This window comes from Narcine bancroftii, chromosome 7 (genome assembly GCF_036971445.1).
Source record: "Narcine bancroftii isolate sNarBan1 chromosome 7, sNarBan1.hap1, whole genome shotgun sequence".
Taxonomy (NCBI): domain Eukaryota; kingdom Metazoa; phylum Chordata; class Chondrichthyes; order Torpediniformes; family Narcinidae; genus Narcine; species Narcine bancroftii.
This window is the reverse complement of record NC_091475.1, coordinates 49167443-49185796: the sequence shown is the minus strand read 5'-3', so window position 1 is coordinate 49185796 and position 18354 is coordinate 49167443. Positions and strand designations below refer to the sequence as shown.

The window sequence follows — 18354 nt, the reverse complement described above, 5'->3', positions numbered from 1 at the left end:
CCTGAGGTTTATATGTAATTGTGCAACCATGTCTAAAAGCATTTATTGTTCCAGAAGCTTTTGCCGTTTTTAACTGCCATACTAAGACTTTATAAGATCTTTCTCCCAGTTTGTAGTATCACTGTTTAGTTCTCTGCAGTAGTTTCTCAAACTTAAGTTTGTAACAAATTATACCATAATTTTAAAATTAACTAAATGTGCTTTCTTAACTTCATTAGAATTTCATTGTAAATCTTTTCCCAAAATTTTTGTCTCCTTCTCCAGTTTACTAATCTCAACCATTTGTTATTTCTTAATTTTAACAGTATAACTAATAATTTGTCCTCATAAATAAGCTTTCAGAGCATCCCATAAAATAAGTTTAGTATCAACTGATCAACTGTATTTATTTTCATAAAAAAGTTGTATTTGATCCCTTATAAATTTTCAAAATTCAGCATTCTTAAACAAAAAAAATTATATCACCAATAATAAACGTTCTCCACTCTCTCTGAAGCAGTACAAGTAATTAATAACAAGGAATGATCAGACAAAATCCTAGGCTTATATTCAGCCTTAAAAACACAGCCTTGTAATTGTCCTGATACTAAAAATAAATCTATTCTAGAATAAGTATCATGACAAAACGAATAAAATGAAAAATATTTTTCCTTAGATTTAATTTCCTCCACATATCTACCAAATTCATTTCTTTCATTAATGCCATTAACTGTTTAGCCAATTTAGTTTTAATTATCAATTTGGGAGATCTATCTAATAATGGGTCTAAACAACAATTAAAATCACCTCCTACCATAATTTTATCATATGCCTGGCTTAAATTAAAAAAGGAAACCACCATAAATTGCTCATTGTCTATATTAGGAGCATAAACGTTCATTAAAGTCTAACATTCAGAAAAGTTTTTACAATTAACATTCAAAAGTCTACCAACTGCCTCAAAATCTGAGTCCAATTTAAAAGCTAACTTCTTATTAATAAAATAATAGCAACTCCCCTTGCCTTAGAATTAAAAAATGCTATAACTTGTCCAACCCAATCTTCTTTTTAATTTCTGATGTTCCCTCTCAGTCAAATGTGTCTCCTTCAGAAAAGCAACATCAACCTTCAATTTTTTTTATATATGCAAAAACTCTCTCTTAATCGGATTATTAAGCCCATTAACATTAAAGGTAGCAAAGTTTAAATTAGCCATAAGGTATCTCTATAACCACCCCACCATAAATGTTGAAGCACCTCCCCATGGCGTTAACACAAACAAAGCTAAAGATCTCAAAGAAAATTAAAAAAAAAACAAAGAACCCCACAAAAAAGGAATACCATAATAGTATTACCTCCCTCGATTATGGAGGAGTGACAGATGCCACAAAGTGGCCAACGACTTTGGAAGGATTGGCAGTTTAACCACCCCCACCCCCACCCCCCCCGAACAGAACAATCAAAGATAAAACAAAATTATTTCAAGTATGGAATGCTTCTTCCAAATCTCGATTAACTTGATCATCATAAATTCCAATATCAATCAACTGTTGAGATTCTATCTCTCGCTTTTCCTTCTTCCCTTTTGGAATAACAAGCTGTTGAGAGAACCTGTCTAAATTTTGACCCTGCTTATTATCAGGTAAATAATTAGCAAATACAAAAGCTTCAGCATCCAAAATTTTTTACGAATTTGAATACTTTGGTGAGTAAGTTTTTATGGAAAAACAAAATGAGAAGGGTGTCGTTACAGAAGTTAACTTGGAAGTGGGCTTTAGGAGGTTTACAATTTCCTAACTTTCAGAATTATGATGAATCAGCACAGTTGAAATTAATTAATAGGATGTTTCAAGTGGACAATCCTTTGACATGGGCCCAATACTGAATTATCTCAGATTGGTGAGAAGATGGATCAATTTATTTATTGCTGGAATTCTCAGTTATTAAGTAATTATAATTTGTTTGTGTTAAAACAATTAATGGAATTTTTAAAAATGTAACTATAGGTACTCAAGGTAAAATTTTGGCTAAAACAACTTTGTTTCAAAATAAGCTTTTTCCTTTTATAGTTAATAATCAACTTTTAAAATTGTGGGAACAGAAAGGAATTAATCTGGTAGAAGATTGTTATGAAGCGGGATATTTTATTTCTTTTCAAAGAATGAAAGAGAAATATGAAATATCTTCAAGTACTCTTTTTTTCTTATTATCAAGTTAAAGCATTATTATTGGACAATTTTGGGCATACCTTAAGGCTACCTAGACAGTCTAAATTTGAAATTTTACTTACTGATGGTGACAAAAAAGGATTTATATCTGAGATGTATGCTTTATTACAGAATAAAATGCTTAAGCCGGATGTTCATAAATCTAGATTGAAGTGGGAAAAAGATTTGACTATATCTATTTCTCAGGATGATTGGATGAATATATGTGAAGACAGTATGACTAAAATTGTAAATGTAAGGTATCAATTGGTTCATTATTATTTTATCCATCAATTATATTTAACTCTGGAGAAATTAATGAAATATAAATTTATTTCTTCAGATTTATATTTTAGATGCCGTTCTGTTTGGTTATGTGAGTTAGTTAAACCTTTTTAGATAAAATTAGGGCATTTTTGGAAGTTATGTTTAAATTTAAAATTTCACTTGATCCTATGGCATTTTTACTGGGTTATATTATAAGAAATTGAGTTTGGAGCTAAAATTAGATAAAATTCAAATTGCTTTTTTGAGACTGGCCTTAGCTGTGGCTAGAAAATGTCTGGCAATTACTTGGAAAAATTAGACTAACTTGAGTATTCAACAATGGCATGTGGAAATTAGACCTTGTATTTCGTTGGAAAAGATAACATAATTTACGCAATAATTATTCCTTTTTTGTTAAAACTTGAAGTCTGTATATGGAACATATGCAGTTTAATTATTAATTTTTTTCTCCTACACACTAATGATGTTGTCCCAAACCATGGCAAATAATTGAAGGGTGTTATGTTATTTGATCTCCTCTTTTTCTTTCCTTTTTGGGGTAGTTTAGAAAGGATTTAGGAGGGTTATATGGGATAAAATATCATGTATTGGTTCGTACTTTTTTGTATATTTATTTAATAAATAAAATTTTCACCAAAATAAAAACACAGGCCTCAAAGACTACAACTCAGTGGAACTGACTTTCACCATTATGAAATGCTTCGAGCAAATGGTGATGGAACTTATCAAAGCACACCTCCCAGAAATGCTGGATGCATTTCAATTCATCTACACAGAACTGTTCCACTGACGATGCTATAGCCTTATCCCTCCACTCCATCCTAACCCACCTGGAGAACGACACCTCCTACACCAGGCTTCTGCTCATAGACTTCAGCTCAGCATTTAATGCAGAGGTTGGTGAACTTGTCCTTGCTGGGTCTCAACACCCCTCTCAGTAACTGGATTCTAAACTTGCAAGCTAAAAGACAGCAGTCTGGCTGGGTCAGAAGCAGAATGACAATGCTGAGCACTGACACCCCTTGGGAATGAGTGTTCAGACCACTCCTGTTCACTAACAACACACAACTGCAACACCAGATCCAGCTCCAACAGTCATTTTGCAGATTACGCAACAATAATTGGCCTCATCAGCAACAACAGAGTCAAAATATACACAAGAGGTGAAAAATCTCACAAAATGATGCAAGAATAGCAATAAGTCTTAAAGTGGGCAAGACAAAGGAGATGACAGGGGACTTCAGGAGGACCAGGGACAACCACCCTCCACTGCTCATTAATAGCTCGATAGAGGAGTGAGTAGAGAGCACCAAGGTCCTCGGAGTCCACTTAATAAGTTACCTATCCTGAACAAATAACATCTCACTTGTCAGGAAGGCGCAACAGTGATTGCACTTCTTTAGAAGGCAGAGGTGGGCAAGTTATCAGCCACAATTCTGTCATCTTTCTAAAGGAGCTCAATCCAGAGCACCCTGGCAGCTGCATCACAGACCATAAAAGCAGTAGAGAGGATACTGGAGTCTTTACTGGATTTACTGGAATCGTTGTCTAAAGAGGGCTTGCCAAATCATTGAGGACCCCTACCACCCTGCATGCAGCATCTCCTGTCAGGAAAGAGATGCAGGAACATCAAAGCCAGAACCACCAAGTTGAGGAACAGCTTCTTCCCACAGGCAGTGAAACTGCTAAATAACTGCTAAAATAACATTGTGACTCTACTATTTATTAATAACATTTATTTTAATATATGTATATACGTATCATTTATTTCTATAAGTGTTACGTCTGTATGTGCATTTTGTACTGTTCTGCACCATGGAACAGAGAACTGGTACAATCAGAAAACAAACTAGAATTTAAATGGGATGGATGAGACTGCTCTGCTGGGAAATAGCATGGATAGTAGCTTGAATGGCCAGCTGTGTTACAATAATTCTGTAATCAGAATTCTATTTTACACTATACGCAAGACCGTTTCTGTATCTAGTTAAAAGAATTAGGACATGATCCATCTGAGGAGATTTTATCATTGGTAAAATACTTTTTTAAAAAAGCAAAACATGTGTGGTACCTGTCATTGGAACCCAATGGTAAACAAACAAGTTAGCCAAGGTGAAATAAAAGGTGAATCACATGCACTAAATTGATTATGCTACATTGTAAGAACTCCATTATCTGTGAGATTTTTTTCTCATTTTTATGTTATTTTTCTGTAGTATACAAGTAATCTGGATGAGACTGAAGCCTGTCTTGGTGGCAGAGACAACTACTGGAGGACGTTGACCCTGACAAACCTTCCCCGGACAACAATCATGCAGGATATCATAGACTATGCTCACAGCAGAACTTTATCACAACCTTTAAAGGATGAAATGCCAATTCTGCTCTCAAAACCAATAACTGAAAAAATTCGGCTTCAACAGATGAGAACAATCTCTCAGGCCAGGTACTTTTCGTGAAACCTATGTAATTTGTTTTCAGAAATCATATAGATTAAGACAGATTGACCAATAATAAACTTAATCTAGCAACAATGACATTGCAAACAGAACTAAAAATTCGTCTCAATTTATCAAACAGTTGATGAAACATTTTGCATTAGAATATTGCTTGATATTTTCTTTACTCTTGGAAATACATTGAATCTGTTGGTGAATGGGACAAAAGGAGATATTGGCCATTTTAGAGATTCTTTGTTCGAACAGTTTTGATGGCAGGAATCTGTGCTCAGGGATTTCTATCCTTTTGTGGGCATTAGCTATTTTCACAACTTTCATTTGAATTTCTAAACTGATTTTCGATTCACCTCTCTTCAGAATGCCTGCATCCTATTGTGAATGAAGTTTATTAATGTTTACACAAGTACAATATACAGATGCAATGTCATCAGATCAATTGTCAGAGTGCATACACGACATCACATAAAACCCTGCAGTTGTTTTTCCTATAGTGAGGCAGAATTACCACCTACTGGTAGTGCAAAAAAAATTTAAATTTGAGACAGCATGGTTACTGGTCATTTCTGGCCCACGAGCCTGCGCCACCCAAAAACATCTATGACCAAATGTTTGCTCGTGCTTTTGCTAATAGTTTATTCGGAAACAACGGGAGATGGAAACCGAATGGGATGACTAAAGGAGACTGACAGGGACAAAAATGAAAGAAAGAATGGCTGAATGCAAGGTAGCAAATAAAGGCAAATGGAACCACAGTAAAACAAAAAAGATTATTAAAAATGGCAAAAGGACAAGCTAAATACCTTGTGGATAAACTTTGTAGATAAATTTGCAGCACAACTAGTGGTGAAAAAGGATTAATCAAGATGGAAGGGGCAGTAATGAGATTAAATTCAGAGTCCACTTGGGGTAGTTTTCCAAACCAATACAAATAGAACCACGCATGGAACAGGCCGTTTGGAATCTGGTAATGAGTAGGTTTAATAAGTGATCCAAGTAAAACATCTACTAAAAATTAGTGCCATGATAGATTTTGTAATTTGAGAGGCAGGACTTGGATGTGAAGACTTAAATGAACTCTTTATTTAGGGCTGTTTATCTTAAATAAAGCAAATTGCCATGGAATGAGGCTGAAGTGTTCTGAACTGATCAATTAACAGAAAAGATACTTGCAAACATGGCAGACATTTAAGGAGGTAATTCATCAAAATGAGGAGGAGAGATTCTAAGGGAAGGATAAATTGACAATGGTTAACCAAGAGAGTTAAGCAGGTATCAGGTTAAAAGAGAAAATGTACAAGGAGACAAGTGAGAAGTAGACCTGAAGAATGATACAAACTCAGAATCCAGCAAAAGAGGACCAAAAAAATAGAGAAAATAAGCTATGAAGGTAAACAGGAATGAATATAAGAGGTCCCTTAAATATAATCAAACAAAAGATCCAAATGAACATCTGCCCTCCAGAGAATGAATGCCGAAATAGTTGTGGAGAACAAAGAAAAATAGTGGGGGAGTGGAGTTGTTCTTCATCACATTTTGCAGTGGAAGTACTGTGGTCATCCCTATTCAAAAGGAAGAGGGAGCAAAATACAGACAACTATAGGTCCATTAGAAAACATTGATTGTTGTAAAATTATCAATAGTTAAAGTGATACAGTATTTGGAAAATCATTATCCAATCAAGAGGAGTCATTATGACCATAAAGGTATCATGATGCAGTAAGGCAGTCTGGGTTCATGTTGAGAGAGAGAAACCACTATTTGTATTTAGTTGTAAAAAGGCATTCAACAAGATGCCTCCACCAAGATTAAAATAGGTTGAGATTCTATTCATTGAAATATTTTAAAAGTGGGATCCTTATTGAAATACAAAATTCTGAAGATGAATACAAATTGAGACTGGGTGAATGGCGAGATGTTTCCCTTTGTGGAAGAGTCCAGAGCAGAAGCATGGTTTCAGAATAAAGCAGTGGGCATTTAAGAAAGGTTGAGTGTCTTTGAACTTCTTGTCCAGAAAGCTGTGGGTGTGGATGGAATACTTGGGTATACGGAGGTTGAGATAGGTGTTTAATCAGCAAGGGAATAAAAAGTTATGGCAAAAGCACAATAAACTGAACATGAGGAATGTTGATTAGCCATGACCCCATTGAATGATGCAGCAGGCTCAAGAGGCTGAATGATTTACTTCTGTTTCTGCTTCTCCTTCAATTGAAGACTTGTGAAAGTAGAGATCTTGCTTTATCTTTCCTGAAAACCCATTCATGAATGATGTGATAAACAAAAGCTATCTAATTCCCCAAGATAGAAATGACAGAAACAACTACTGTAGAAGTGCAATTATTGCAACTCCTGGAGGATAAGGCTCCAAAGGTGATGGATAGATCATACTACAATCAAATTGTAAACCATATCTGCTGATGGAAAGGGGGAGATTGGCTGCAGAACAATTGTGGGGACAAGAGAAACAGATTCCAAAGTTGAGAATTTTTGGATTTCTCATGAAAAGCACAATGGAATGATGAAAATTGGGGAAGTTCCCAATATTTCATCATATACTGGGCTGTAATTTTGATAAAAAATAATGTAATATATCCCTATTTCTCAGGATAATTCTAGCATAGCTAGCCTGTGAATGCTATATTCAATCAAAAGCAATAAGAATTTCTACAACAAACCAACTAGAACTCTGACCACAACCTTGTAGCCGCCACTCAATCCAACAAGTAAAATGACAATTAATAAGGGGAAAAAAACAAAATATGAACAGACACATGTTTCATTTCCTAGGTCAGCTTCTCCAGCCACATTCGCCCATCTAAATCGACCCACAGTTTTGTTAAAAGCAGGCAAGGAGTCACGACGGTCTTACAAAGCAAGAGCAAAAGTTTCCAAAATGAGAAAGATTTATGGTTTAAATAAAAAGGTAACATCATGTGGCATACATACAAATACTTTATCTCCTTAATATTTGTGGCATATGGCATAAAAATGCTTTAATCCTTAATGTTTTGTCATCTATTTCAAAGGTGATACCAGAAATATTAGCACATATCTGGACTGTTTAATTGAGGAAAAAGTACTGAAAGGTGACTGAAAAATGATCTTTTAAAACTATGAAAGGAATTGGTGAGGTTAGAGAATGCTTTTTTTGAAGTGTACAATGCAAGATAGACATCCAAATGTCAGACAGGAAATTCAGAGGAAGCCTTATTATCCAAAGATGCAATGATCAGAAATGCTTGAGCTAAATTGTATTAATCCATTTAAAGGGAGGCTGGACAAGCATTTGAAGAAATGGAGGACTGAGGGGATTGCAGAAAGGGAGAAAGTTTGAACTCGTTCACAATCACTGAATGTGCACAGCATTAAAAAATTGTTAAGCCTTTCATGTATGGAAGGAAAGTCCAGCTACTTCCAATCTCCTGATCTCTCCCACAACCCTCACCCAGTTCCTTTCTGAATGCAACAGTCAATGGCTTTCTCCTACATTACATTTCTCTGATGAAACGTGCATATTTGGCCCTTTCCACATCCTTTTCAGGATAATGCATAACATTTTTATGGGCATGATTAGTAATAGGATAAAGAGGAAGCTACACAAGAGAAACTGTGGCAAGTCTTGTGATATGAATAACAAAATTAATCTGAAGTTGTTAGTGTAAGAAAAACCACATCAGTGTACCCTTGATGTGATAGAGCTTTGCTCTTTTTGGGTAATGATGACAGAGTGAACAGCAAGAAAAATGTATCGTCTTTTTGAAGTACCAAATAATGCTACTTTGACTAATTTTCTTAAATTCATTACACAATTATCAGGAAGAACCAAATAAACCAACTGCCCACAATTCTGCGCAGGATGACATTCAGTATGTCACGAGTTCTGATCAAGAAGAAAAAGATCAAGTTACATATTCATCTTCAGAAGAAGAATGGGAGCATGAAGTGGATAAACTCTATGCTTGGTCACAGAATCTCTCACTTGATACATGTGAGACACCTTTCCCTGACTAATGCAGGAATGCAAAAAGTATACGTTATATGACAAATGCCAATTTTTAAAAAATTCAATAAAGTTTTTTGTTGCCTTTCACTTTGACCAACTTTGCATACAATTTGTTTTGCATAACTATTTTTATCTTCAATACAATTGGTGAGAGCACTAGATCAAGGTATTACTACATGAAGGTGAACTAACATCCTTCTGGTATTTCACTTTCTTTCAAATACATGGCTTATGTTACAGATTGTACGCTGATACAATTCCAACCAACCATACTGATCTCAGTTGTAGTCAGAACCAATCTTGCAACTTGATCCCATGAATTATAGCAGAGGTGACTGTTTAAGCAACAAGAGCTCCTTTACCCTGTGGATGATGCATTGCATTTCATAGAATTCAAAAGTAATAGATTTTTTAATGTAGGAAGACAGCAGTCAAACTGAATGCAGGAAGATCTCACAAGCAGTGCTGAAATCATCTTTCTGTTCATCTATCCTGAGCTATATTGGCCAAGGCAATTGTACTGCGTTTACACAGTTTTTTAATTCAACCTATTACGAACAGAGAGTGGGCTTAATTCCATGTTTAAAATGGACCATGAAAGATTAGCATCCTAAGAAATGGCAATTTTTGCATGAAAACACCTTGAGTTCAACAGCAAAATACCATCCTTGGTCAATGCACTCGTGTTTCTGGACTCAGAATTCAGAGTTGAGTGTGCCAGTCTCAATCATTTGGGCAAGGTATCATATGGATACAAATGTTTCAAGAACCACCACCAAATGGCTTCTTCAATAGAGAATAGAATTAAAAAGAACATTTGAGAGCACTGCACAGATTCACATTGGGAAGTCAACTAAAAGTGGCTATTGCTATTTACAATGCAATGAGAAACACCAAGGTTTTTAATATAAAATTAGTGATCAAGCACTGCAAGTAAATTTAATATACAAGTCATGAAAAGATTAAGGAAACATAATATGCACAGATGTCGCTGGATAATAAAGTTTAAATATGCCTTTTAAAACTCAGGAATGCAATATATTGTGAAAGGAAAACTATGTCAATCCACCTTCACTGATCCTTGCTTTTCAACTTTAAAATTAAAGCAGATTTGAAATTTTTAACTTTTTAATTTAGAAATACAGCACAGTAATGGCCATTTCGGCCCATGAGTCCATGCCACCTAATTTACACCCAATTAACATACACCCCCAGTAAGTTTTGAAATGCACACATACTTTGAAAAGATAAATCAGGAAGCCTGGCGAGATAATACCAGTGAGTCACTAAATGAACGATTAAAAAAATAAACCAAATTGAAATTATTTGTGACTTGATGCATTGTGTAATATATCCAAAAGCACCATTTATTAGGTTTCTGATTCATTTCCAGCACATTGACATGATTACTTAATACATATCAGTATCTTGTTTCACAATTATCCTTCATGATACAAGGCATCAATCTGATTATCAGCTTGTATCGTTGCAGCAATTTATACATTTTGAGCAAGTGCAAGTGCCAAGCAGTGGACTATCCAACTGCGGAAAAGACACAAATTGAATTAGAATCAACAACAGCTATTTACTTACAGTTAGCATCCAGGAAGAATAGTTACTCTGGCTGATTTTTACTTCTCACAACAGAACACGTTCCATCTATAGTTTGCTTATTGATCAGCTGAAGATTGGAAAGAAGACTTTCCTGGACCAAAGATTGCTAGCCCTACAAAAAGACAAGTATATCCATAACCATCATTCTTGTGAGATGAACAAAGATTTTATTGGACAAAGCTACATTTTAATTTCTTGTAAATTAAGAGATTATACACTTAAAAAGATGTTATTGTTTTATTTCTGACTGGGATTTATATTATTTGAAACAATGAATGGAAATATTGCAAAATAACACTGGACAGCACCATTAATTTACACAAAAAGGAACACCATTGGCAAATTAATATTTTTTTGTTCTGAGAAGGTGATCCATTTTGAAAATTAAGAACTTTTTGAACCTATTCAGAGAGGAACGAGTTAATGGGTTACAATGAAGTCATTGTACCATCTAGAAATTTAAGACAATTTAGCCATCCTTGTTTAATTCTCAAGGCAGTTTACAGAGAGAAAAAGAAAATAATTTGTGGAGCCATACAGCACCGAAACAGGCCCTTTGGACCACTGATTTAAGCACCCATTTTACACTAATCTTGCAGATAGTTACCATGAAAGCCTTGGTCATTTTCATAAACCCTTTTAAAACCCAGAGGGCCCATTTATGCAAGTGATCAAACTGTATATTACACACATTAGAATGTAAGCAGCAGATTTTATATGATGAAGAATAAAACCACTGCAGGTAACATACGATTTAGGTTAATCCACAGTCATCCCATACTCATTGGAAAATAAGCATGCAATATCCAATTGAAATAAAAGCATATTTAAAAATATTACGCTCTCAAACTAATCGGATAAGCCCACAAATACTACCTTTTGCACATATTACTTTTGACAGGAATTAAGATATTGACTGAAAATGGTTTCTTCACAAACTACTCAAGTGACATTGACAAACAAATCAATTTTAAAAGACTTTTTTATTTAACACTCTTTACATTTTGTTTACAAATATTGTCAGCTTTAAAAAGTCACAAAATTTTTTTGCACTGATAATGTGGGTATTTGAAGTACGATGTATATACTAAAATGAGTTAGTCTGCCAGTGTCACAGTTAACATAAATAGTAACACAAGAACTTCGTCAAATACAAATTTATTTCAACATGGGTATCCTTGGAAATGCCTGCTGCCTATTCTTGCTGATGAAAGTGTGTGTTAACACCATAGGAAGAGCAAGTCCGTGATTTAGTGGGTAAATTCAGGGAAATGTTAATTTGAAGAAAAAAATCTAAAATTGTTGCAGGTTTTAAGAAAGCTATGATTTTCTTGTTGCTCTTTAACTGAAATTATCCAAGGACAAAAAATACCTTCAAATATACAAACACCTCCCTTTTGCACAAAACCTTGACATTACAGAAGTTTTTCTTTGCTGTCCTTCTATGACCCAAAAGAACAAAACCAAAGCACTAAATTAATCCTTACAGTCTTCATTTCAAATTTAATTTATAAACACAGGGACTTGTAATCTCTGGGACATCAATACAAATATCCATTCGCGGTTACTAAATCCTTGAACAAAAAAAGCTGTTGCAAGATTGTTAAAATCCTGAACAGGGAACATGATTTCGAGAAAAATTCTCAGATACAAACATGATACCCACACAGGAAAAAAAAATCTGCAAGCTCTATGGTCTTTTCTTGACTTAGACTTAACTCCTTTACCCATCATCATACAAGCATACATTTTCCTTGAATCTTTTGTTGAAATTAGACTCAACTTAAAATTTCAAATAAAATGCAGGCTACTTAGTAAAAACTAAAAATGATAGAAATCAGTTCCAATGAAGGGTGGAGACTCAACACAATTTTCTCAGATGCTGCCTAATCCTGCTGATCATTTCTTCCATTTTCTCTTTTAAATCAGTATGCCGATTTTGGTTTTTTTAAAATTTATATACAAAGACAGTCTAGGAGCAGGCCTCTTATCATTAGAAATGGAATTCATAAAACCAGAAAATGGTTATCTGCAAAGGAACAACTAACAGATCAGAATGTGTTGTAAAGTGATGAGAATGAGGAATATAGCTTGTTTTGTTATGCCAATCTCTAACTGTGCCCTTAAATATAAATGACTTAATTGCTATAATGGTAATGTTAATGGAATAAATCTCATTTTTCTTCATTACTTTAATTTTCTGTCACAAATTTTCAAGACTATAGCTAACTAAATACATTTTATTTGGAAACAATGCATCCACTTTGCCATCAGTGAAAAATAGGATTCAATATTTACAAAGCAACATTTTATACATTTTTTCTATCCCTTTACAATTTTTAATGTTTACAATAAAACACAACGTGCCTTTTTTCATTTCTAGAATAATTAAAACAGTAAACATATCTAATATTTTAAATAGGTTTTACAGGATATAAAAGAGAAATTAAAGTATTACAAATGTGCAAGATAAATTTTTCAGTCCCTGGAAAAGATGCTAATCGTTTTACTGTTCATTCTGGAATCAATGAATGCAATGAGACAGTAGTAAAATATGCATGCATTGAAAAATTGTTCTTACAACAGAACATATTTTCCATTCAAAAGATAATCCTTTCCAGTGCTTTCACCACCAAAACAGTTCATTTCCACACAAATCAGTGCTGTACATTTCCCAACTCATGCAATTCTACTGAAAATTTATCCTATTATCTGAAAACCCTCATTCACAAAATGATGATAAAATTGAAACAAATAAAAGACTCCAAAATGACCTAATAAAGGATTTCCCAGCAACCCTTTCTTAAATTGGTTTGTTTAGATGGAGCCAGAATATTCTAAAGTTTCCAGAGCCAGGTTTGACTCATTAGTATAACAAATGCATTACAAATGAAGAAAAAAGCTGCATCAAGTCAGAGAATATGCAAAAGTAATCTGGAAACAAATAAGATACACAAAGGAGGAAACTAAAAACTTCCTTGTAAAGATTTTAATGTCCCTAGAACAGTCAACTATTTTACTCTAAGATTCTCCCAGCTTGCAGATTCCACTTCCATGACCTCACATAACCTAAACACCATGGACAAAATAATCAGATTCCTCTCATGATCGCTGAAATATTCAACTGCATAAAAAGTATTTCCCAAATCAAAACTTGCAGAAACTGGTAATCTGAAACAGAAATGAAAACACTCATCAGCTTAGGCAGCATTCGTGGAAAGAGAAACAATATCTTTTGAAGACACTTTATTAATACTGGGAAAGGGAGAAACAGAGTTACTTTCAACAGCAGGGGGAAACTCATGAATAAGGCAAAAGGAATCTCTCACAAAGGGAAAAGACAGGGTTGCTAAAAGGATAAACAATCAAGATCATCCAAAGAATTGGAAGGAGTTGTGGTGTGGGGAACTCAAGGGAGAGAGTAACAGTTAACACAACGCCATTACAGCACCAGCGACCCAGGTTTGGATCCTGCGCTGTATGGAGCTTGCACGTTTTCCCTGTGCCTGTGTGATTTTCCTCCAGGTGTTCTGGTTTCCTCCCACCCTTCAAAACACATGGGGGGAGTTCTAGGTGAATTGGGCAGCACGGGTTCGTGAGCTGAAAGGACCTGCTACCATGCTGTATATATGCCTAAGTGAGCAAAGGAGGAGATTTGAGATCTCTACATCCTTGCCTCCATTTTTTCTGAATTTAAAATTAACTTGCTTTTTTCTTTCCTTGCTTTGATTAAGGGATTCAACTGGAAACATTTACTGTTTCTCTTTCCACAGATGTTGCCCAAATTATTAAATGTTTCCAGCATTTTCTGAATTTAATTCAAAGCACTTATTAATCAATCAGTAAAAGGCAATCGAGAAAAATGTGTTTACAACTTAACAAGAATTCACAAATTTGGTGAAAAGGCCAAAGTTGTTCAAAATACCAAGAAGAAATTAAAAAGGAAAAACTAATAAATAAGTTATCAAAAATAGACATACATCTAGTAATATTCCCGACTTGGAGATATATTGCTGTCTGTTAGCGTTGCTGGGCAGAATCCGGAAACTCTCACTGACAACATTGTGGGCAAAACTTCATCCAAAGATACAGTGGTTCAAGAAACTCACCATCAGCCTCTAAAGGGCAATTTGAGATTGGAAATTAATTGCTGGTTCAGCCTGCAAAGCCCCTACCTAGTGAATGAATTTAAAAACAACTCTTTTGCAGTGGTATTCAGAGTGCCGGATAAGTGTGCAAAGATGTAAATGGGCAAATTTCATTTAAAATTGATTATGACTGAAAATGAAATCGATCAAAATTGATTACAGTTTTAAAAACCATAAACTGCATTTCTATTAGTGTTGTGTAGCAATAGCATTGTTTTAGGTACATCTCCGAACATGCTCCAGGACAAAGTCAGGAAAGTAAAGGCTACAGACTTGTAGGCCATCCAGTTTACAAGGCATCCTTGGATATTCATCTTCTTTCCATTTATTTTCTTCTGGATCGAAGGTGAGTATGGAGTCACTGTATTGACCATTGTAACAAAGACCACCAAGGACTATTATCTGTTTTTCAACAACTGCCACTCCATGCCCACTTCTTCCTATAGGCATTGATGCTAGGATAGTCCACTGGTCAGAATCAGGATTATAAACTTCGGTTGATGGGCAGCCTTGAGACTCAAAGGATGCACGTAAAATTACACACACACCACCAAAAACATAAAGTTTCCCATTGTGGGCTATCATTTTATGAAAACAGCGTGCATAATTCATTTTAGCCTTATTCTCCCAGCATGTGGTAACCACTTGTGTTCTCCTTGTCCGTTGTTCTACGGTGCCTTCTTTACTGGGATCAAAAACACATACTTGCTTGGAGGTTGAAGAGGACATTATCCCACCCGTTATGTAGAGCTTACTGTTGAGAACAGTTCCTTCATGGCCATATTTATTAACTGGATATGGATCAATAAATTCCCATTTATTTTGTGTGATATCGTAACGCTCTGTTGAGTAAAAGGTTTCATCCCTTGTTCTGCCTGCCACAGCATAGATGTACTTTCCGATGATGCCAACAGCGAATTCTGATCGGGGAACAGACATATCAGACATTCTCAACCACGAATTTTGTCGGGGATCATAACGGAAGACTTTGGAAGAAGCATGGAATTCACCATCAGGACCCAACTCTTCCCCTCCCAACAAAAATACGAAGTTGTTGACAACTGCAAGGCAGTCAGGTCGCAGTGGCACTTGTGGACCCTCCAGTTCCCACCAGACACGGGGCCTGTGCAACAAAAGAATCTTGCTATTCACCATGCTATGTCCAATCATCCCTCGGAAAACTGCAGTCTGTGCCTTGGCAGAACGAATGCGATTCGATTTCATCTCCAAGAGTGGTTGGTGATTCATGTTCTGAAAGTAGTTTAAAGCCTGTTCAACCTCAAAACGTAGCTGTCGTGAGTAGCGATAAAATTCAGATGTCTTTACCTGAGGAAAATCAAAAGGTACAATAAAATGGTGATTATAAAAATAAGAAGAATTCACTTCAAATAATGTATTCTTGCAATCAGTTCCATTTTGGTTATAAACCCAATATAGTTAAGTGATTAACAATAGTAAATCCTTGACAAAGAAATATATTGCAGCTCTACGGGTGAAAAATTTCAGACCAAACCATAACAGGCACTTAAAATGATCAACATTACAATCCAACTTTCATAATCTAGGTAACTCAACCAATGCAAAGTAAATTACACACTAGTACAGCAAGCAGTCACAAGATTTAATTATACAACACATCCAATACCCCAAAGCCTGCACAGTCATGAGGAACTATCACAGAAAGCAGAAACTATTATTTTCTTGAAAAAACTTTACAAATAAAAATAATCTATATATAGGAAAACTGAAATGTAACAAAGAATATTGCTGCATCGAGATGAGTACACGAGGCACTCAATGACAGGCTCACTAATTTCTCTATTTTAAAATCTTTGGCTTAAGCAAGTCTTCAGACACTGATTTTTATATTTTAATATTACTTTGTAGCACATTTCATATTACGTAGCTAGCAATACACCATATTTGAATTTTTCCCTTAATGAAATACCACATTTCTAATTACTTCCAACTTAAACTCAGACAATTAAAATTGAAAGAGTTGAACAAGCATTTTAGTTAAATAGGAGATTGTGGTGAAAAAGCCACAGTCTTAATGCAAGATCAACATTTCCTTCTTAAAGCATAGGTATTATTCTCAACCACATGCATTAATGAATAGTGATCCACAATACTGTATTAAGTTTCACAGATCATAGAATACTGGATTTCAATTTAAAATTGAGTAGAAGATTTAAAACATGATGCAAAATATGAGGGAATGAAGAAACGCTGCAAAGAAAGAAAATAATCACTATTGTCATTAACTGCAACTTCCCAAAAAATTGCATAATAAACCACACTGATACATATTCCAAACTGTATCTTGCATCAATCAGTACTCATTAATTTTAAAAAAGTGATGTGTGATTGTAATGCAAAATGCACAAAACCTAATTAAAACTGATTTAGATTGCAGGAATCTGAAAAGAATAAATAATTCAAACTTCAAACACAGAACTTCACACAATTCTTTATTATTCAAATTCTTGCAGAATAAATGAAAAGCGTCCAGATGGGCAGTATCTCCACCCTATTACGGCACTTTCTGACGAGTTAACATGCTCAATAATGTATTTTTTAAAATATTATACAAAATAGCAAAATCATCAGAAAACGTACAAAGACAAATAAATCTCACAGAAGTGTTTCAAAGCATACTTTTATTTTCCCTCCACTTCTGACCAAACAATGAATGGCAGTTTGTTAACACCAGTAGATCTCCTGAAACTCATGCTGATTTGAAGCCAGATAACATACTGTCAAACATCAATTCATTCAATTAATATCCATTCTCACTCAACTTGAGCATGCATGTTTTCCAGAAAAGATAACTTAATATTCATTAAAAACTGTGGCACTGGTTGCCAACAACCCCCCCCCCCCCCCCCCAACTTCTCTAGGCTCAAGATGCCAGTGGTAAAGGAACACAAAAAAAAACTTATTTCTGGTAACCTTCTCACATCGAGTAGCAAATTTGCCAACTAAGCTCAAATTTGTTTTTACGTAGAAGCAGTGATAATATATTGAAAGCGTGCTGTGGTTACTTGTCATTGGGTAAATATCCTAGAATCCCATCAATAATAGTACTATTGAAATACTTTCACCACTTGGATTAGAGCAGGGTTTTCCAAACTGGGTTCCATGGAAAGGAGTAAGGGTTCCATGGAAGAAGTGACCACAGAACGGTGTGCTCACTAAGCAGTGCTCAGCCTCCTGAGATGCGCTGGTGGCCCACCTACTGTCTCATGGCCCACCAGTGCATCACAAGAGTCCATATTTAAACTTCATTTTAGATTGGGTGATATTGGCTCGTTGCAAAAATCCCGCAAATTAGTAACTTTAATCAAAGACAAACCACATTTTTTCCTCAGTCTGAACTTGCACGTTGTACCACCTTTTCTGCTTTCATGGATCAATACTTAAAGACAACTTTAAACACTGTATTGATTGGTTTGCTGTAACGGGTTTTATTTTTGGTCAACAATGTTTGAGCAAACTCCTACATAACTCGAGGACAGCATTTGATTCTGACCATATGGTAGAGGAAGGATTTGAAGTGGGAAGAAAAAACACTTTTGCATAATGCAAAATAAATTATGGAAACAAAAACAGAAATACCAGGAGAACTCAGCCAGTCAGGCAGATCTGATACCTTGATA

General features: G+C 35.1%; 2 protein-coding genes across 8 annotated transcripts in view; one reads left to right on the top strand and one right to left on the bottom strand.

Moving 5' to 3' along the window:
- Window positions 1–9020, top strand: part of c7hxorf58 (chromosome 7 CXorf58 homolog) — a 52083-nt gene extending 43063 nt beyond the window's left edge. The window contains exons 7-10 of one of the 4 annotated variants that reach the window (XM_069890049.1): window positions 2319–2441; window positions 4691–4920; window positions 7718–7853; window positions 8747–9020. In XM_069890049.1, the coding sequence (XP_069746150.1) occupies window positions 2319–2441; window positions 4691–4920; window positions 7718–7853; window positions 8747–8941 (684 nt within the window). In that variant the 3' untranslated portion in view covers window positions 8942–9020. Of the gene's footprint in view, window positions 1–2318; window positions 2442–4690; window positions 4921–7717; window positions 7854–7956; window positions 8667–8746 lie in introns of those variants that run through there. The other 3 variants (XM_069890052.1, XM_069890050.1, XM_069890051.1) reach the window with 3 other exon arrangements.
- Window positions 9021–12773: 3753 nt separating this feature from the next.
- Window positions 12774–18354, bottom strand: part of klhl15 (kelch-like family member 15) — a 34822-nt gene continuing 29241 nt past the window's right edge. For 3 of the 4 annotated variants that reach the window (XM_069890039.1, XM_069890040.1, XM_069890038.1), the window contains exon 4: window positions 12774–16021. In XM_069890039.1, the coding sequence (XP_069746140.1) occupies window positions 14912–16021 (1110 nt within the window). In that variant the 3' untranslated portion in view covers window positions 12774–14911. The remainder of the gene's footprint in view (window positions 16022–18354) is intronic. The other variant, XR_011341846.1, reaches the window with a different exon arrangement.